Source organism: Salvelinus sp. IW2-2015, unplaced genomic scaffold, assembly GCF_002910315.2.
Source record: "Salvelinus sp. IW2-2015 unplaced genomic scaffold, ASM291031v2 Un_scaffold649, whole genome shotgun sequence".
Lineage (NCBI taxonomy): Eukaryota > Metazoa > Chordata > Actinopteri > Salmoniformes > Salmonidae > Salvelinus > Salvelinus sp. IW2-2015.
The window spans coordinates 262338-279911 of record NW_019942589.1 but is presented as its reverse complement, the minus strand read 5'-3'; the positions used below and the strand labels follow the sequence as shown (position 1 = coordinate 279911).

At 40.2% G+C, this 17574-nt stretch overlaps 1 protein-coding gene across 2 annotated transcripts; it reads left to right on the top strand.

Moving 5' to 3' along the window:
- On the top strand, positions 1-16438 carry LOC112068693 (guanylate cyclase soluble subunit alpha-1-like). Of its 2 annotated transcripts, none has more exons than XM_024135891.2 (8): positions 1-87; positions 4244-4305; positions 4676-4770; positions 5013-5803; positions 8320-8805; positions 11003-11146; positions 13714-13868; positions 15097-16437. In XM_024135891.2, exons 2-8 carry the CDS (start codon positions 4274-4276, stop codon positions 15290-15292), a joined length of 1899 nt encoding a protein of 632 aa, XP_023991659.1. In that variant the 5' UTR covers positions 1-87; positions 4244-4273; the 3' UTR covers positions 15293-16437. The 2 variants fall into 2 exon arrangements, with proteins under 2 accessions (XP_023991659.1, XP_023991658.1); XM_024135890.2 differs by lacking the exon at positions 1-87 and adding an exon at positions 3290-4000 and having other exon boundaries at positions 15097-16438.
- Positions 16439-17574: the final 1136 nt, after the last annotated feature.

Below are 17574 nucleotides of genomic sequence, written 5' to 3'. Positions count from 1 at the left end.
CCAAAGCAAAAAATCTGTATCACATTCTGGGCATGCATTTCTTTACGCCTCGATCACACCGACAGCGTCATTGCATTTTAGTACACCGTAAGTACATTCATTTCCAATGGAATGCTGCGTTTGCCTTGCAGCATTGCGTTGCAGAGGCAGTTGCAGTGCGTTCTGTGTGGTGCATACCTTGTATTTGTTGAACGTATGCGCAGACGGCTTGACAGAAATGGTGGCAGAATGTGATGTTGAACTTTTGTTGCACACATATCCAGATCAGGATGTATACCATTCTGTGCAATGACGCTGTTGYTGTGATCGAGGCGTTACCTCTACTTTACTCACATATTATTATGGACACCTTCCCTTCACATTCTTCAGTCTGTAAAGTAGGGAATCCCATACATGTGCACAAGCTACAGATTRTTAGCTATTAGAGAAGAGGCTTCCAGAGAATTCAGAACCGCAGCCCCTTCGTTATTATCATTCAACCTTTATTTGACCAGTTTAGACTCTCAAATCTTACACAAAATAAGCATAACGTTAAGATAATACGTATTTAGTTTGACATCAGTAATCTTAAAAGTATGGGCTTGTGACAGCATTGGTAAGGTAACCGTGTTATACAGTATATCTGCCAAAAGTAAAATTGCGATTCAATTATTGAAGTTAAACTCTATTTTCGGGACCCCACAGCCACTCATGTCTGCTGGAGTGTTTTGAGTCTGGTATGGGTTGAAACAGAAGGACATATAGCCTACATAGCTAGGCATCATCTTAACTCTGTGTAAACACACTGGACTGTGGTGTGGGCTACATTACATTTCTGATTCCTTAGCAACCTTCACATGCAGCACTATGGTATAAAAAGTATATTGACCAGTCCAGTTGGAAATAGGGCCAAGAATGTGCAAGACGTATCAGTATTGGCTCTGTTCCAATAGCATAAGTGAATGAATCAATGTATTGGCCATGAAGTCCCATTCACTGGAAACAGATAGAGCCTAGTCCTGGATTTTAAAGCACTTTCAATGGAGAACATACTTCTTAGTCCAAGAGTAATCTGGTTCAGAAAATCAGCCTATAGTGTGTGGGAGTTTGTTGGCTATAGCTGTGGGATTCTTAAACAGATTTTGGGCATGGAAGTGGACATGCAAGAAGGGCATATGATGAGGGGGAGGGGGCAGGCTTGGCTAGGGAGTCGAGGTGTGTGCGCGTGTGTGTGCGAGTGCGCTTGTGACTTGGCAGTCTTAGCAGTGGAGATAAGAAGTGTGATTAGGACAGGGAGATGGTCGGAGATGTTACTGCGCTGCCAATACAAGTTGGCGGCATACACATGCAGAACGCTAATGGTGATGCTCACACTAACGCTTCATTATAGCCTACATAGCTAGGCATTAACCCAGGGGAGATACATTATTATTTATGTAATTATGTAAATACATTTGAACATGTAATATGTGGCTCAGTTGGCAAAGCATGGCYCTTGCAGTGTCAGGATTGTGGGTTCGAATCCTGCTGGGGCCACTTGTATGAAAAAGTATGCACACACTACTGTAAATTGCACAAGATTAAAGCATCCACCCTAATTTGTCTCCAGGTGTGTCTTGTTTTGAGGGTTGGGATGCAACTGGAAACAATAATTAGTGCATCATGTCCTATGTCAAAGTACTGTTAGTGCAGACAGGTACAGCGCATTCGGAAAGTATTCAGACCCCTTTTTCCACATGTTGTTACATTACAGCCTTAATCTAAAATGGATTAAATACAATGTTTTCCTCATCAATCTACACACAATAGCCCGTAATGACAAAGCGAAAACAGGTTTTTAGAAATTTTAGCAAATGTATTAATAAGGTAAAACAGAAATAACTTATTTACATAAGTATTCAGACCTTTCACTACGACACTCGAAAATTGAGCTCAGGTGCATTCTGTTTCCATGAATCATCCTTGACATGTTTCTACAACTTGATTGGAGTCCACCTATGGTAAATTCAATTGATTGGACATGATTTGGAAAGGCACACACCTGTCTATATAAGGACTCATAGTTGACAGTGCATGTCAAGCCATGAGGTTGAAGGAATTGTTCGTAGAGCTCCGAGACAGGATTGTGTCGAGGCACAGATCTGGGGAAGGGTACCAAAAAATGTCTGCAGCTTTGAAYGTCCCCAAGAACACAGCGYCCTCCATCATTCWTAAATGGAAGAAGTTTGGAACCACCYAGAATCTTRKTACACTCTAAAAATAAAAGGTTCCTGAAGTATCCTTTAGGAGTTCTTCAAAATGAAACTGGGGGAACCTCTATAAGTTCTTCGAAGAACCCTATACAATGGTTCTTCAAAGGATCCCTTTCAATGGATCCTCGAATAACCTTTTGAAGAACCTTTTTGGGTACATTTTTTAACTTCCCCTTCCCCTATTTTTTATAATAATACGCATAATAATAACAACAATAACACAATATTTCAGTTGTCAGTGTTTATTATCATTTTAGTGGCAAAGCAGAATTTAAAATTCCCCKAAAACCCAAATTACAAAAATTTCTAAATCCAATGGGTATATCCTCTGGCATGTTGATTTTTTTAACKTTTTTTATCAACMCACACATTTTTTGCAAATGTATGCCTTTATTACTATATGATTTATATTGCCTGAATACTCAACGATGATTAACACCACAGTTATGTGTGCTTCTGTCAGGGTTGTGGTCAAATGCATGTCATTTAAAGTCAATTGAGCATTTGAACAAAAATTCWATTCAATTTGAAAATGTTCCTAATTGCAAAAGCATGTAACAGAATTTGGGTATTCCAGAACTGTAATTTGCATGTAAATAAACATAATCCTGTTTTATGTTTTTAACACTGCAGATAGAATGCTCTGTGTGCCAGAGATGGTACCATTCAGCTTGTCTGGGGATGACAAAGAAGGACTTCAACAAAGGCAAAATAGAAAATGATTGGAAGGGGCCTCTTTGCTGTCAAARTAGAGACATTTAAATAAATTACTGTTGTACCAACTACTTTAAATGTGTAACTGCTGCACTACAAATGCGAACATTGATTTGGTATACAATTTAAGATTGTCAACCTTGTACAACTTTATGTAAACATAGTCTAACTTCAGATAGAACAAATTGCACTTGAAATTAACATTTCTTTAAAGTTATTGCAAATAAATGCATATTTTCACTTTTTTCTCAGACAATCACTGAATTAGATTTCTTCATCTTTAAATGCAATATTTTAGATTTTATGTATTTCTATCAAATCAAAACTGGAATTTCTATTCAAAGCAAAGGTTGTAAAAGTATACTAGACATTTACAGAATAAATCATATCTAGTTTGATGTTTATGTGACAAACGGTGAATTAGTTATTGATTTATACCGGAGTAGCCTACAAGGCATTTCATACTGATATATTTTTTAAGAGCTCAACCTACTCGCGCATCGATTGGCCAGGTGGACTCTTCTGTCGGTTTTCATTGGCTTGTGGTAATAGTATTTCACTCATGTTTTGCCATGTAATTTCCWATGAATATTGTGTGTGGTTGCTGGCATAGGTGCGGATCATTTATAACATACGAAGGGGAGAAAGGCAGTTGTCCACAAGAGAGGATGCGCATAAAATAATACATTTTTTCTCCTCGCTCCCTTGCGAATGCGATGATGTGGGAATGGAATTTCTAACTGAGACAGGAGTTGCGTGTCCAAAATGTAGACGTTTGCATGTAACCAAGAGATGAGGATAAACCACTAAGAATGTTTTGCACAAAATTGAAAGACCTGAAAATCTCTGGAGAATGCCCATTCGCCGGTATTGGTCGTGTGGACGAACCCGGAGACTTTGAGGAACGTACAAGTGACCATACCGGGGATGTACTGGCAATTTCCAAGGATGTGTATGGACATGTATCGGAGGTGCTACCTCAAAGGAAGACAAGCAAGACTAGAGTCAATCTTCATTCTTTGGGGGAGAGCATCCGCAAATTAGCATGTCCCGAGGTAAATTGAGATTGTGCTACAATAAAGCAATTTCTCAAAAAAATCATCAGAATTGACTCGTGCAGTTTACACCGTGGAACAAGTACAGTAACCTATCGGAACTTTAAAAAAATATGTTTTGGCGGTATAATCTCGAACCAAATGATTTGTTTGCTGTTGTGTTAATGTGATTGCAATGAACCAAACTATACGATTTCTTATACAAATATATTGTCAATAAACTTCTGAACTTGTTGTTTACAGTTTCAAAGACTGCATACTGCCTTTCTGCAAATGATGAAACAGCATACGTTAGACAAMAAATGGTAAGAAATAAAACCAATAAATGCTGGCGAAATTAATGATTTAAACTATGCTGCCCTGATATTTAATTATTGTCAAAGTTCATGATTATAAGAAATTACAATGTTCAGTCAGGTCAGCTATTATTCTTATTGAATACCTATTGACTGCGTGCCATGCATGGTTGCCCCATGCATCASGACCTGTATATGGTCAATCAGCAAGATGMCTTTGAAGAGAATACAAGGAATAGGAAAAATAGTCAAARCTTTGGTTAGAAACAGTTTTTCATTACATGGATGGGATTTCATGGAATAGGATATCTAGACCCATTCATTCATGTGGTGAGTGTAGTGCTTACTAATATAATACTGATGTKATTTCTGTCCACAGCCCTTCCGTGTGTTATGCAGACATCTGTCAAGATAGGACCTTTGATCGACCAGAGCATTTACTGGAGATCATGAAGAATTATTCTCTCAAAACAGGTATTGTGAAGCTGATCAAATTAAAACAACACTGAACATGAGTTGCTTTTATTCCGTTGTGGGTGTTTTTAACATCTGTTATATTCATGCCTCTGTGAAACAAAAGACACATTTGTACCTTGTGTGGACAATACAAATATTCTATTCTATTGTTTTCTATTCTAATCTACAGTATTGTATTTTATTTTTTATTTACATCGTGTTATTCTATTATATTACATTTGCTCTCCTTTTACGATCAGGTATTCACATGGACGCTTTGAAAGTCTCCCTTGGCGAGGAGCTGTTCCAAACGTGCTTCGACGAGGATGGCCATATTCTGCGGGTGGTGGGGGGAGCCCTCAGCGACTTCCTGAACAGCTTCAATGTCCTGTTGAAACAGGGCAGCGTCCCAAACCCGCCAGAACCAGCCGCTCTGCAAGCCAACCCAGAAAGAATAACAGATCATGTAAACAACGAAGCAGCGTCGGTGCTGTGCCTGGACAAGGATCTGGGTCTGCACACCGTCTACTACTTCAACCCCGGGCAGACCACGGAGTTCTTCTTCCCCGGGGTCATCAAGGCGGCCGCCCGCCTGCTCTACGACACCACCGTGGAGGTGTTGAGGGTCATGGAGATGGAGATGGACCTTCAAGGAGGCACCAAGGAGAGCGTAAGCCCCTTGCAGTTCCAAGCTGGGCCCCGGCAGCCCAGCCTGCTCTACTCGGTGGTGGTGAAGGATGCCAAGAGCCTGAGCCCCAGTCCCATGAGGGCCACGTCGGTTGGGACCATGCCCACCTCGCTCTTCTCTTCCACCTTCCCCTTCCACCTCTTTCTGGATCAGGACCTGGGCCTTTTGCAAATCGGGGACGGCCTCCGGAAGAGGCTTAGCCGGAAGGATGGCCTGAGGCGGCCCGCTGCCTTCCAGGAGCACTTTGCCATCGTCACGCCCCAGATCAGGTGCACCTTCCAAGGCATCTTGACTATGCTGAACACACAGTTCATCATTCGGATAAAGCACCAAGGGGGCTCCATGGCCGATGACACGGGGAGGGTATGACCCTATTTTGACTGGATATCAGACCTGGGTTCAAATAGTATTGAGTGATGCTTCATTGAGCTCGCCTGGTTCAATGGACCCAAGTGCAAATCCACCTATTCGGCAGTCCAGGCAGGCTCAAGCTAACCTAACATAGCAGCCATAGAAAGACGCCTGAGTGGAGGTCCCACTATTGTTTTTCAGTGGAAAGTTAGGTGGAAAATACTGTATCCCTTGAAGCATCCACTTTCTGTTGACTCCGCAGGGAGTGGGCTCAAGCAAACATTCAAAGTCTTTGATTTGCAAAACCATTTGAACTCAGGTCTGCTGGATATGACCCCTTAGAGTTGAGATGAATGCCTAACAAGGTATTGAAGGTTGGCTAAATGCAGGTTTGATGTTAAAAATAGCCCGTCAGAAAGGCAAAATGCCACGTTGTTAATTAGTATGTGCTAATTAGCGGAATGCTCCCCCTGAGGTAGAGAACAATATAATTGGACAGCCGGGTCTCATAGACTAGACGTAACATAGTAAATCTAAATTCGGGACACTCAAATTAATATGATATGGTACGTTTGGTATGGTTACATAAGACGGATGGTTACTTAAGGCAAAAACAAAAGTAGGGAGGTTGGTCAGGGTGGATAGGTAGGCGTATAACACGAACATCTAGCAACCCAAAGGTTGCYAGTTCAAATCTCATCACAGACAACATTGGCTYATTAGCAACTTTTCAACTAGGTACTAATTTTAGCACCTTTGCAACTACTTAGAATGTTAGCTAACACATCCCCTAACCCTAACCTTAACCCTTTTATCTAACCATTTCTCTAACCATAATTATTTTAGCTAACCCTAACCTTAACCCATTAACCTAACTCCTAAACWTAACTCTAACCTTAACCCCTAACCCCTAGCCTAGTTAATGTTAGCCAGCTAGCAAATGTTAGCCACCTAGCTAGAATTCGTAACATGTCATACGTTTTGCAAATTCGTAACAAAAAGGACATTTGCAAATTCGTAACATATAATATGAATTGTAATTCATAATATATCATACAAAATAGGTGATGGACATCCACAAATGAATATATACCATACAAAACATAACATATTAAATGTGTCTTGGATTTACGTTCAGAATAATATGACATGCTCTGAGACCAGGTTGAATTGGAGGCACTATGTCAAATTAGTTCACCCATCAAAGTCTCTCACGAGGATGCTGATATAAATGTGTAACAACCTCTATTTATGGTCAACTATTGAGAGCAGTAAAAAGAAAGTCAGGTCAGGTCAAAACATGTACAAAGTTAACTATTCACGGGGTGAGAATCTCTAAAAGCTTCATAGTTATTTTAACACTTTATTTCTCCCAGTGAGTCAGACCATTCGTAGAACTACAAAGAAAGTCTGTCAATAGAAATCAATTAATTAGGTGTGACCATTCGACACATGMCCTTTGCATAGAGTTGATCAGGCTGTTGATTTGGGGATTTTGATGTGCTGCTAGAGATTATTATTGTTTTGCTGGAAGATCCACTTGATCTTGTATTCTTAACAGTCCTCTGCCTCCTGGCAGAGGCAACCAGGTTTTTGGCTAAAATGTCCTGGTACTTGGTAGTTCATGATGCCATTGACTTTGACAATGGCCCCAGGACTAGTGTAAGCAAAATATCCCCATAACATCAAAGATCCACCACCATATTTTACAGTAGGTATGAGGTTATTTTCTACAAATGCATCCTTCTCTTGATGCTAAACCCACCACTGGTGTGAGTGGCAAAATAGCTCTATTTTCATGTCATCTGACCATAGCACTGGTTCCAATTCAAGTGCCAATACTGGTTAGCAAAGCTATTTTTCTTCCACTGGTCCTTGGGCCCTTGTTWACTTTACCAAGTATCAGGACATTTTAACCAAAAACCTGGTTGCATCTGCCAGGAGGCTGAAACTTGGCCGTAAGTGGATCTTCCAGCAGGAAAATAACCACTTAGCACACATCAAAATCCACAAAGAAATGGTTAACTGACCACAAAATCAACATTTTGCAATGGCCATCTCAGTCTCCATACTTGAACCCCATTGAAAACCTGTGGTTTGAATTGAAGAGAGCATTGAATTGAATATATCAGTCTATATGGGCAGATGAAGGATATCAAGAACCTGGAAAGATTCTGTATATAGGAATGGTCTAAGATCCCTCCCAATGTGTTCTCCAATCTCATAAAACATTTTAGAAAAAAGCTCCGTGCCGTTATCCTCGCAAGGGGAGGGTGGTGTAGTTTTGAAAACAAGGGCTGCCAATATATATTTTTTTAATGACTTGTTAAACAAAATCTCTTTCTCTGAACAATTGTATTTGAGAATACAATGTAGCTCACTATTTGTATTATTTATTTTATACAGTCTTTTTTTGCTAATCTTTATCAAGTGTGCCAATAATTTTGGACATGACTGTGTATGTACCATTTAGCATGGAGTACCCGGACAAAGCCATTTATCTCATGTCTTGTTTCCCTCTCTTCTAGCTCATGGACCTTAAAGGCCAGATGATCTGCATCTCAGAGTCCAATGCCATCCTCTTCCTGGGCTCGCCGTGCGTAGACAAGCTGGAGGAGCTGACTGGCCGTGGCCTCTACCTGTCTGACATCCCCATCCACAACGCCCTGCGCGACGTGGTCCTGGTGGGCGAGCAGGCCAAGGCCCAGGATGGCTTGAAGAAGCGCCTAGGCAAGGCCAAGGCGGCCCTGGAGCACGCTCACCTCGCCCTGGAGGAAGAGAAGAAGAGGACGGTGGATCTGCTTTTCACCATTTTCCCGGGGACGGTGGCCCAGGAACTTTGGCAAGGCCACACGGTGGATGCCAGGGAGTTTGAGCATGTCACCATGCTGTTCTCGGACATCGTGGGCTTCACGGCCGTGTGCTCACGCTGCACGCCTATGCAGGTGGTCACCATGCTCAATGAGCTGTACACACGCTTTGACCACCACTGCGGGGAGCTGGATGTATACAAGGTGTGTGTTACAGCAAGGCCCAAGGAGACTCAGGGAACTTCTCAATCAAAACCGGATTTACCGGATACAACTAAACATTGTGGTTATGCTTTATTTTACAAAGTGCCTGGTAATTACTGGGAATGATAAAGGTGAAATTAAATTCCTAATAATAACCACAGAATAGATTTGTTTATGGGGATAGATTMAATTAATTGAAACACTACGCACCACGCACCATTTGGTACAATGTAGTTATCAATTGTGTGGAATTCCTTCCAATTAAGTACCAGAAAGTACCTGGTTATGATATAATTACTCAGTAAAACAGCAGTTAAACAGCAGTTTAAATGGAACAGCAAAAATTGCCTTACAGTGTAAGAAAGCAAGATTAGGTTTTTTATACAGCTAAAATTTACATTATTGAGAAATGGACTCCAAATGTGCCCAAAATGTTGCTTTAGTCTTATTCCACAACCCCTGTTACCGGTTTTTGGATTGAACGAATAAGGCCCTCTATATAATCTTATGTTAATATCAACAGTTTATTTTTAGAACAACAATTTATGTTGTTGATGATCCCATCATGAATACAGCTTCATTTGAATTGAATTAGCCATGGTGGTGTTAAGGTAAGATATGCTTCATGTTGCTCTTCGATAGCGTTTCATAAGAATGTGTTTACTGACATGAATCATTTGAGAGTGGAGGCTTGTCTACCTCATGCTTTTGCATAATTTAGCAATAATTCATCAATGTTTTAATATAGACAATACTTAACAGTTATGTCTTGACCAAAGCAATTTAGAGAGAATAATAGTTGTGTATTCTTAACAGTCATCAATAATTTAAAGGTCTACTCCAAAATAAGAGTGTGCCGTATAAAACAGATGCACAGGCTCCAAAAAGGGGAAAGATCATGGTTGTTTTTGACCTTGTCAGAATGAGACTTATGTGATTTAGGCACAAAAGTACTTGAAGTTCATGGTAGAAAAGTTKTTTTCGTTGCGTTCTCTCATAGATTCCACAAGTATTGGACAAAAATTACACAATTCCACKATTTTATTTGGGTTTATTATTTCTTAAAGAACAGACTGTACTTGTCTCATGGCCAAACTTGCTTGCTCTCAGCCAACTGTCTTGTAATCTGCGGGGAGTTTGGTTAATGTAATCAGTGTGTCACTGAAGTATAACAGAGGAGAGCAGCATGTCTGACGGATCTTTCGTAAAGTACTGGGAAGTCAGAGGTTCCTTTAGGACCTCTTGTTTCCATTCCCGATCCAAAAATAGATTTTGTCTGCTTTCCAAATGGCACTCTATTCCCTTTATATTGCACTACAATTCACTGTATAGAATGCCATTTGGGACATCGACTTTCACCTCACGTTGTTCACCACAACCACCACCACACAACTGTCGAGTGCTCTCCTGCTCCGGAGTAAAACATAAACACCTCCCAGAAGAACTATTTTGATGCTAATTCACACTGATTAAATTGGCCCTGTTGATTGTTTTAATGTGTTTGTGTTCAAATGTGTCAACATCTCTACCCGTAGGGGAAGACTGTGTGACAAATTAAAATAGGTACAGTAGTTTTTGCTKAATTTATTTGAGGGCTAAAAAAACAGTCCTTCAACATTGTCACGGCCGTCGTTAAAGGAAGACCAAGGTGCAGCGTGGTGGGCGTACATTTTCCTTTTTATTTCAAAATGTTGCCAACAAAACAACAAACGAAAAACAACCGTGAAACTTACAGGGCATTCGTGCCACAAACAAAGTTAACTACCCACACTGAAAGGAGGGAAAAGGGATACCTAAGTATGGTTCCCAATCAGAGACAACGATAGGCAGCTGTCCCTGATTGAGAACCATACCCGGCCAAAACATAGAAACACAAAATCATAGAAAACAAAACATAGAATGCCCACCCCCAAATCACACACTGACCTAACCTAATAGAGACATAAAAAGGATCTCTAAGGTCAGGGCGTGACAAACATAAAGTACTATGCATACACCATTAAAACTATTATTCTCTCTCTATACAGTCAATGTATAAATTAAGAACAGAGGGTCTGTAGACCATGGGGGCACGTCTTAAATAAAAAAAAGTTTAATAGTATTATACAAGATATTATACAAGTCTTGTGATGAAGTTAACTGTATGTCATGTAGTTTGCCTATGGGATATTAAACTATTCTATTCTACTGTATCTAGGTGGAGACTATCGGTGATGCGTACTGTGTGGCTGGTGGCTTGCACAAGGAGAGCGAGACTCACGCAGTGCAGATTGCCCTCATGGCGCTGAAGATGATGGAGCTGTCCGATGAGGTCAGGACGCCCACTGGCGAGCCAATCAAGGTGAGTGTTACGGCTTACATTCTTCACAGTGTCAAACCATCAGTTCCCCTTTCAGAACGGCACTGAGTAGCACAGGAAGTTGCCTGGACAATAGAGTTTTGTACACAAAACTGATTTTCAGGCTTTTCTACTGTTATGCCATTTGCTCAAAATGTAGACAAAGTTGTTCCCTGGTAGCTGTTTTTTATTTGTATCAAGAATGACAATWTTGTTCATCTGAAAGAGAGRGACTCTCCATTTGGGCTGATCTATGACARGCTAGCACCTGCCKCGTTAAGAGGGGAATGAGGCAACCTCAYAGTAATTTTATTCACACACACAGACAGAGATGTACATGGGGCTGAAGAACGGCAATGGTTCTGAAACAGGAGAAATAGAGGTAATGGATACACTGTACACAATACAATAAGGGTTCCCAACATTTTTCCCTAGGGCCCCCTTTTCACATTTGATTAGTTATTGTTTATTGAGATAGCCTATTAAATATTAAATACACCACCAGCTTTTATAATTGATTTTATTATTTTGTTTAACTTGACAGACCTAGAACAATGTTGTTGTTTTGAGATTACTTCCCAAGCAAAGTCSAATTTCTTTGACTCCTCGACTTTAGAAGGTTGTAGCTCAGCTTCTGAATATCAGAGACAAACAAAAGATATTCCCAWTGGCATCAGAGTTGTGTTTTCCTCTGGCATTTTACAGCTTGTTTCTTGCCTAAAACATCACATATTTCTGCATAATTTTAGATCGTTATAAACAATRGCGAATTGTAAATGATTAGCTATTATTATCATTAATTGTATAAATGTTTTACCCCCCCTCCAAATTGTGTGTCCCCCCCAGGTTGGGAACCCCTGCAATAAGTGATAGCACAAGTAGATCAACAAGGTTATTAACCAGGGAGGGACTATATGAATATATATGCTACCTGCACATATTACAATACAGCTATACACAAAGGCAGCATATAACAACTATAAGAACAACAAGCAGGAATTATATACATGTCACAGTATATGCATGTCACGCTCACTTTGGCCATGCACACCAACCCACAAGTCCAGAGATACAGTAGGAATGAGTCCAGTTGTTGATGGGCAGAGTCAGAGATGTTGCGGGAGACTGTGTATTGTGTTACCTGCAGAGTCAAGAGGATGGGCAGATGTCAGGCCGGCTAGTAACCTCCCTAGCAAACTGACAGTGGCTCATCAACATCTCAAATTTGGAGGTTACAATGAGAAAGCTGCAGCTGTTCCTGTCTTTCAGTATTTTGATATATTATTTGACATTTTACATTATATTGAAAACTTAGAGGTCGTTGACCCCTTCTTATGAATACCTAGAACACAGATTATGTACCCAAAGAGTCAGTGATCCATGATTTTGGATTCGTTCACTTTGCTATAGTTAATCATTAGCGTCATTGAACACAAAACAAGGGGTATACTACAAAGCAGGATCAATGAGTTAGCCTTTTTTTAAGAAGATAAGCTTGAAATGTGCATTGTCTTATATACTAAACAACCAATAACACATCTAAGTTTAGCTTTCCTAATGAACTAGAAAATCAATAGTTATTGCTGGTCGTTTATCCAAAGTAGCTGGCTAACTCATAGATCCTGCTTTGTATACCCTCTGGTTAGCATGCTCCAGAAATCAGGCCGTAGTCACATTCAAGTAACTTCTAAAACACAACTTTGTGCCCTGGGTGGCCAAGTGGTCTAAGCCGCTGCCTCTAGAACACACATACAGAACACACACATATATATAACGCTGCAAGCATGGGTTCGAATCCAACACTCTCTGCTGTCTGTCATGGGACTGCCCTACTCCTTCGGGGAGGACGTTAAACAGATACCTTGACTCTACGGTCATTACAATTTCATGGCACTTATCYTAAGAGTAGGGGTGTCCTGACCCCATTTCCATCATGGCCASCTAATCATCCCTGTCATTCCTAATTGGCATATGTCACTCCTCACCTCTACACCATGCATTCTGATGTGTGCTGAGCCTTCTGGCACAAATGGTTGCCTTGCATGACCAAAGTGGGTGCCACACATTGATGGTGGTGGATGAGGTGAGTTTCCTCCCTACTATGAAAGCGCTTTGAGCATCTGGAAAATTGCTATATATATTCAATCAATAAATCTAAATAATTATTTGGCAAAATAATCCATTCAGAAGTAGGACATGTGGATAAGGTTATTTCACATAAAGCATCACAGCCGATAGCAAGGGAAATGTTCTTGAATTAATATCACAAATTACATTTAAATTATATTTACTACAGTCAAAATGMGATTTCCCCAAAGGATATGAGTTGCAATGACTTGATTGWTCTTCAAAGAGTGTCTTGGAAATCTTAAAGCCACAATCACAATTTGTTGTTCCTTGAAGTCACCTTGGTGAACTTTACTTTTCGAATATACAAACATTTATATTGGATTTTAGTTGATTTCACCTTATAGCTGTCACTTCAAAGGAAAACMTAATATAATCAATGAAGCTTTGATTTAATGTTGTAGTTTTTCCCCTCAGCACAAATGATATATTTTTATTTACAGATGCGAATTGGCCTGCACACTGGCTCAGTTCTGGCCGGTGTTGTTGGCGTGATGATGCCGCGCTACTGTCTGTTTGGCAACAACGTCACATTGGCAAATAAGTTTGAGTCCTGTAGCGTACCTAGAAGAATCAACGTTAGCCCCACAACCCACAGGTGACTTTAAAACTTCTGCAATTCCAAAATATTTTAGTCAATTTCACTGCCTGATCTCCCTAAGCTCAGCCACTAGCTAATGTTTTATATTTAAAAAATATTATATTTTGAAGAGTCTTGTGTTTACACTTTGCATTGATGATCACATGTATCATTATGATGTGGTTATAATGCATCGTTGGACTTGTCATTAGCATGTATGTATTTATAATGTCTTATTTTAATGGCTCATTCATTTTGGATCACACTGTATATCACAAAAGTCACACAGTAAATMYTGTTTTGTGTGGTGCTCTTCAAATGACAAACTACCTGACTCACTGTGATAATAAAAGATGCACTGGCATTCATCAGAAGATAGACCATTAAACCCTATGTTGTCTACAGGTCTTGCCTGAATCTGTACTATTTACTCTTCGTTCTTACGCTCCGTCCACTGTTGGTCATAGAATTTGAACCCTAATTTGGCTGCCCAACATTTGTCCCAGTCAATAAAGCCAAGGTCTTTAATACAAACATTCTTGGATGTTCAGTGTGGTCTCTTTAGGGACACAGTTGAAAACAGTTTCACAAAACACTTGATTGGCCAGAGAGTTCACCCACCTGCTTTCCCAAGTCTGAATCTGTCCCTGATTGAAAGGAAAGAATGAAAACCAGAAYGCGTATGGTTGTTCTCTCGGACTGTAATAAAATAGCCCTGGCATTGGGGCCTCTAAAAAGTGTGTCCAAACATTACCTGGGTATTTGGTAGCACTTTCCATAAAGTCCTTCTTGCACCTGTGTAATAACACTGTAATTACTACATTAACAACATTGTTACATAATAACTGCGGTGCTCTTTATTATTATAATGCAGTTACTAAAGTAAGATGTAACAAGATGTTATACATTGTTGTTACTAGTGTAATTACAGTGTAACTGGTTTATATGTTACTGTATATTTTTTGTAAGAAAGGCAAAACAACATTGTTTGTGTGTTTCAAGAGACCGTGTTTAACTTCCTATCCAGTTGAGTTGCTTTTTGGTTTCAGACAGCAACTGTGTTATACAATACATTCATACACACGTTCTCACAGTACAAGATAAATAGCTTATGTGGTCTTGCACAGGAAACAGGATCCAATGTTGATTGAATAGAGAGCCCCGTAGCCCCCATTTCTATCCGCAGCACACACTAAAACGCTGTATTTACATTCATAATGGTTCATTTGTTCTTTTGGGTTTCCAGATTGCTGAAAGATTGTCCAGAGTTCGTCTTCATTCCCCGGACCAGACAGGATCTTCCGCCAAACTTCCCGCCGGATATTCCTGGTGTTTGTTACTTCTTGGAGACTTTTGATCAATGGTCGGGCAAAACCACAAGTGACTGTGAGACTGATGAACCATGCTACAGCAATACAAACTTCATGGTTGAGCAAACATAGATAGATGATGAGACACAGCCAAACCTGGCAATTTAATATTTGAATCTTTGAGCGTTTGATTGAGCCTGCCTGGAGCGCCAAATGGCAGAGTTTGCCTTTTAGCAATATTCTATTGGTTCCGTTGTGCCATGCAAGCTCAATCGAGCAGAGCTAAAGTATTTGGAAAAACTAATATTTTGTACCCAGGTCTAAATACAGCTAGCACCCGTTGCTGTAGAGTTCTTTAGGGGATGTAGAAATGTTGATTATTCTCTTACAAAATCGCTAGATGTACATTTTGTATGCTTTCACTGGTTTATTCACCTCACCAGATTCACGTCATTTCTTAAACTGTAACTACACTACAACTGCCTATGTAACTACCATGTAAATACATACAGGTATTAATCACARYTTGGGACTTAATGGGATAGTCACRCAAATTACAAAAWTACATATTGGTTTCCTTACCCTGTAAGCAGTCTATGGACAAATTAAGAAAGCAATCCGTGCTTTAATTTGGATTAACTGTTCTCCAAATGCAAGTCAATATCCCTGCATTTTTCGCCTCTCATCTTGTCCTTAGACTGCATACAGGCTAAGTGCCAAGGAAACCAATATGCAATTTTGGAATTTGGTTGAACTATCCCTTTAAAGAGAATTACACAATAACTAATGTCACGGCATGGCTAGTGTCACGACTTCTGCCGAAGTCAGCCCCTCCTTGTTCGGGCGACGTTCGGCGATCGACGTCACCGGCTTTCTAGCCATTGCCTCTCCATTTTTCGTATATCCATTTGTCTTGTCTTGTTTCCATACACACCTGGTTTTCATTTCCCCAATTAAGCTACTTGTATTTAACTCTCTGTTTCCCATCATGTGTTGTGTGTAATTGTTTTCATGTTAGGTGGTGTTAGTTTACGCGCTCTACTTTTATGTTCCGTTTGTTTCATGTAGTGCTCTCGTTTTTTGGAACTATAATAAAGTGCGCCTGTTCATTATAATCTGCTCTCTTGCACTTGACTTCGCCTCCAATACACCATCCTGGCAGCTAGAACACAATGAATGTGCTTCCATTCCAATTAATATTTATTACTGTGATTATTTTTGTATTGTCCAAGCGACAATAAATATTGTGATTAACAGTTTTGTTCTACTACTCCGATGTTTGGAATATATTTTCAGTTTTCCTGCGAGCATAGTCATAGTACAGGTAACTGCCAAAATAAAGGAAACACTAACATAAAATGCGTTAATAGGGCGTTGGGCCACCACGAGCCAGAATATCGTCAGTGCACCTTGGCATGGATTATATAAGTGTCTGGAAACTATCGGAGGGATGCAACACCATTCTTTCACGATAAATTTGATCATTTGATGTTTTGTTGATGGTGGTGGAAAACGTCGTCTCAGGCGCCGCTCCAGAATCTCCCTTAAGTGTTCAATTGGGTTGAGATCTGGTGACTGAGCATAAGGTTTACATCGTTTTCATGCTCATCAAACCATTCAGTGACAAGTCCTACCCTGTGAATGGCGGCATTGTCATCCTATGTGGCATAGCCATGGTAGCCAAAATAATGGCCTGCCCAGCATTTTTATACATGATCTTAAGCGTGATGGGATGTTAACGACTTAATTAATTCAGGAACCACACTTGGGTGGAAGCACCTGCTTTCAATATACTTTGTATCCCTTATTTACTCAAGTGTTTCCTTTATTTTGGCAGTTACCTGTAGATTGATATTACACTGCAACAATGTGAGGATCAAACATTTGCTCAAAGTTAGTTCCTAATTATGTTCAAAATTGCAGTCTATTCCCTCTGGACCTCAAAGCCATTTTTTTCATTCTAACCCCTCTAATCAGGGACTGATATAGACCTGGGACACCAGATGGGTGCAATTAATTATCTGCCTTAATTGACAGCGACCAGTTGTTGTTGGGGGTTAGCTGCCTTCCTTAAGGGCAGAACAGCAGATTTTTCCACCTTGCCAGCTCAGGGATTCAAACCAGAGACCTTTCAGTTACTGGCCAAATGCTCCTAACTGCTAGGCTACCTGCCAGGCTAACTGCCACTAGCGACCCTGGTCAAAAGTAGTGCACTACAATACACAGAGAACAGAATGCCATTTCAGACACACACTTGATTGTGACAGATGTGATGGTAGGCCTAAAGGAGATCAGATGCAATTAGGAAAGTGGAATGGGGTCGAGAAAAAGGTAAGGAGGAAAACACTTATTTTGTTATGTTCTATTATTACAATCATGTAGCCCTCGGTCATTATAGGCTGCACAACTCGAAA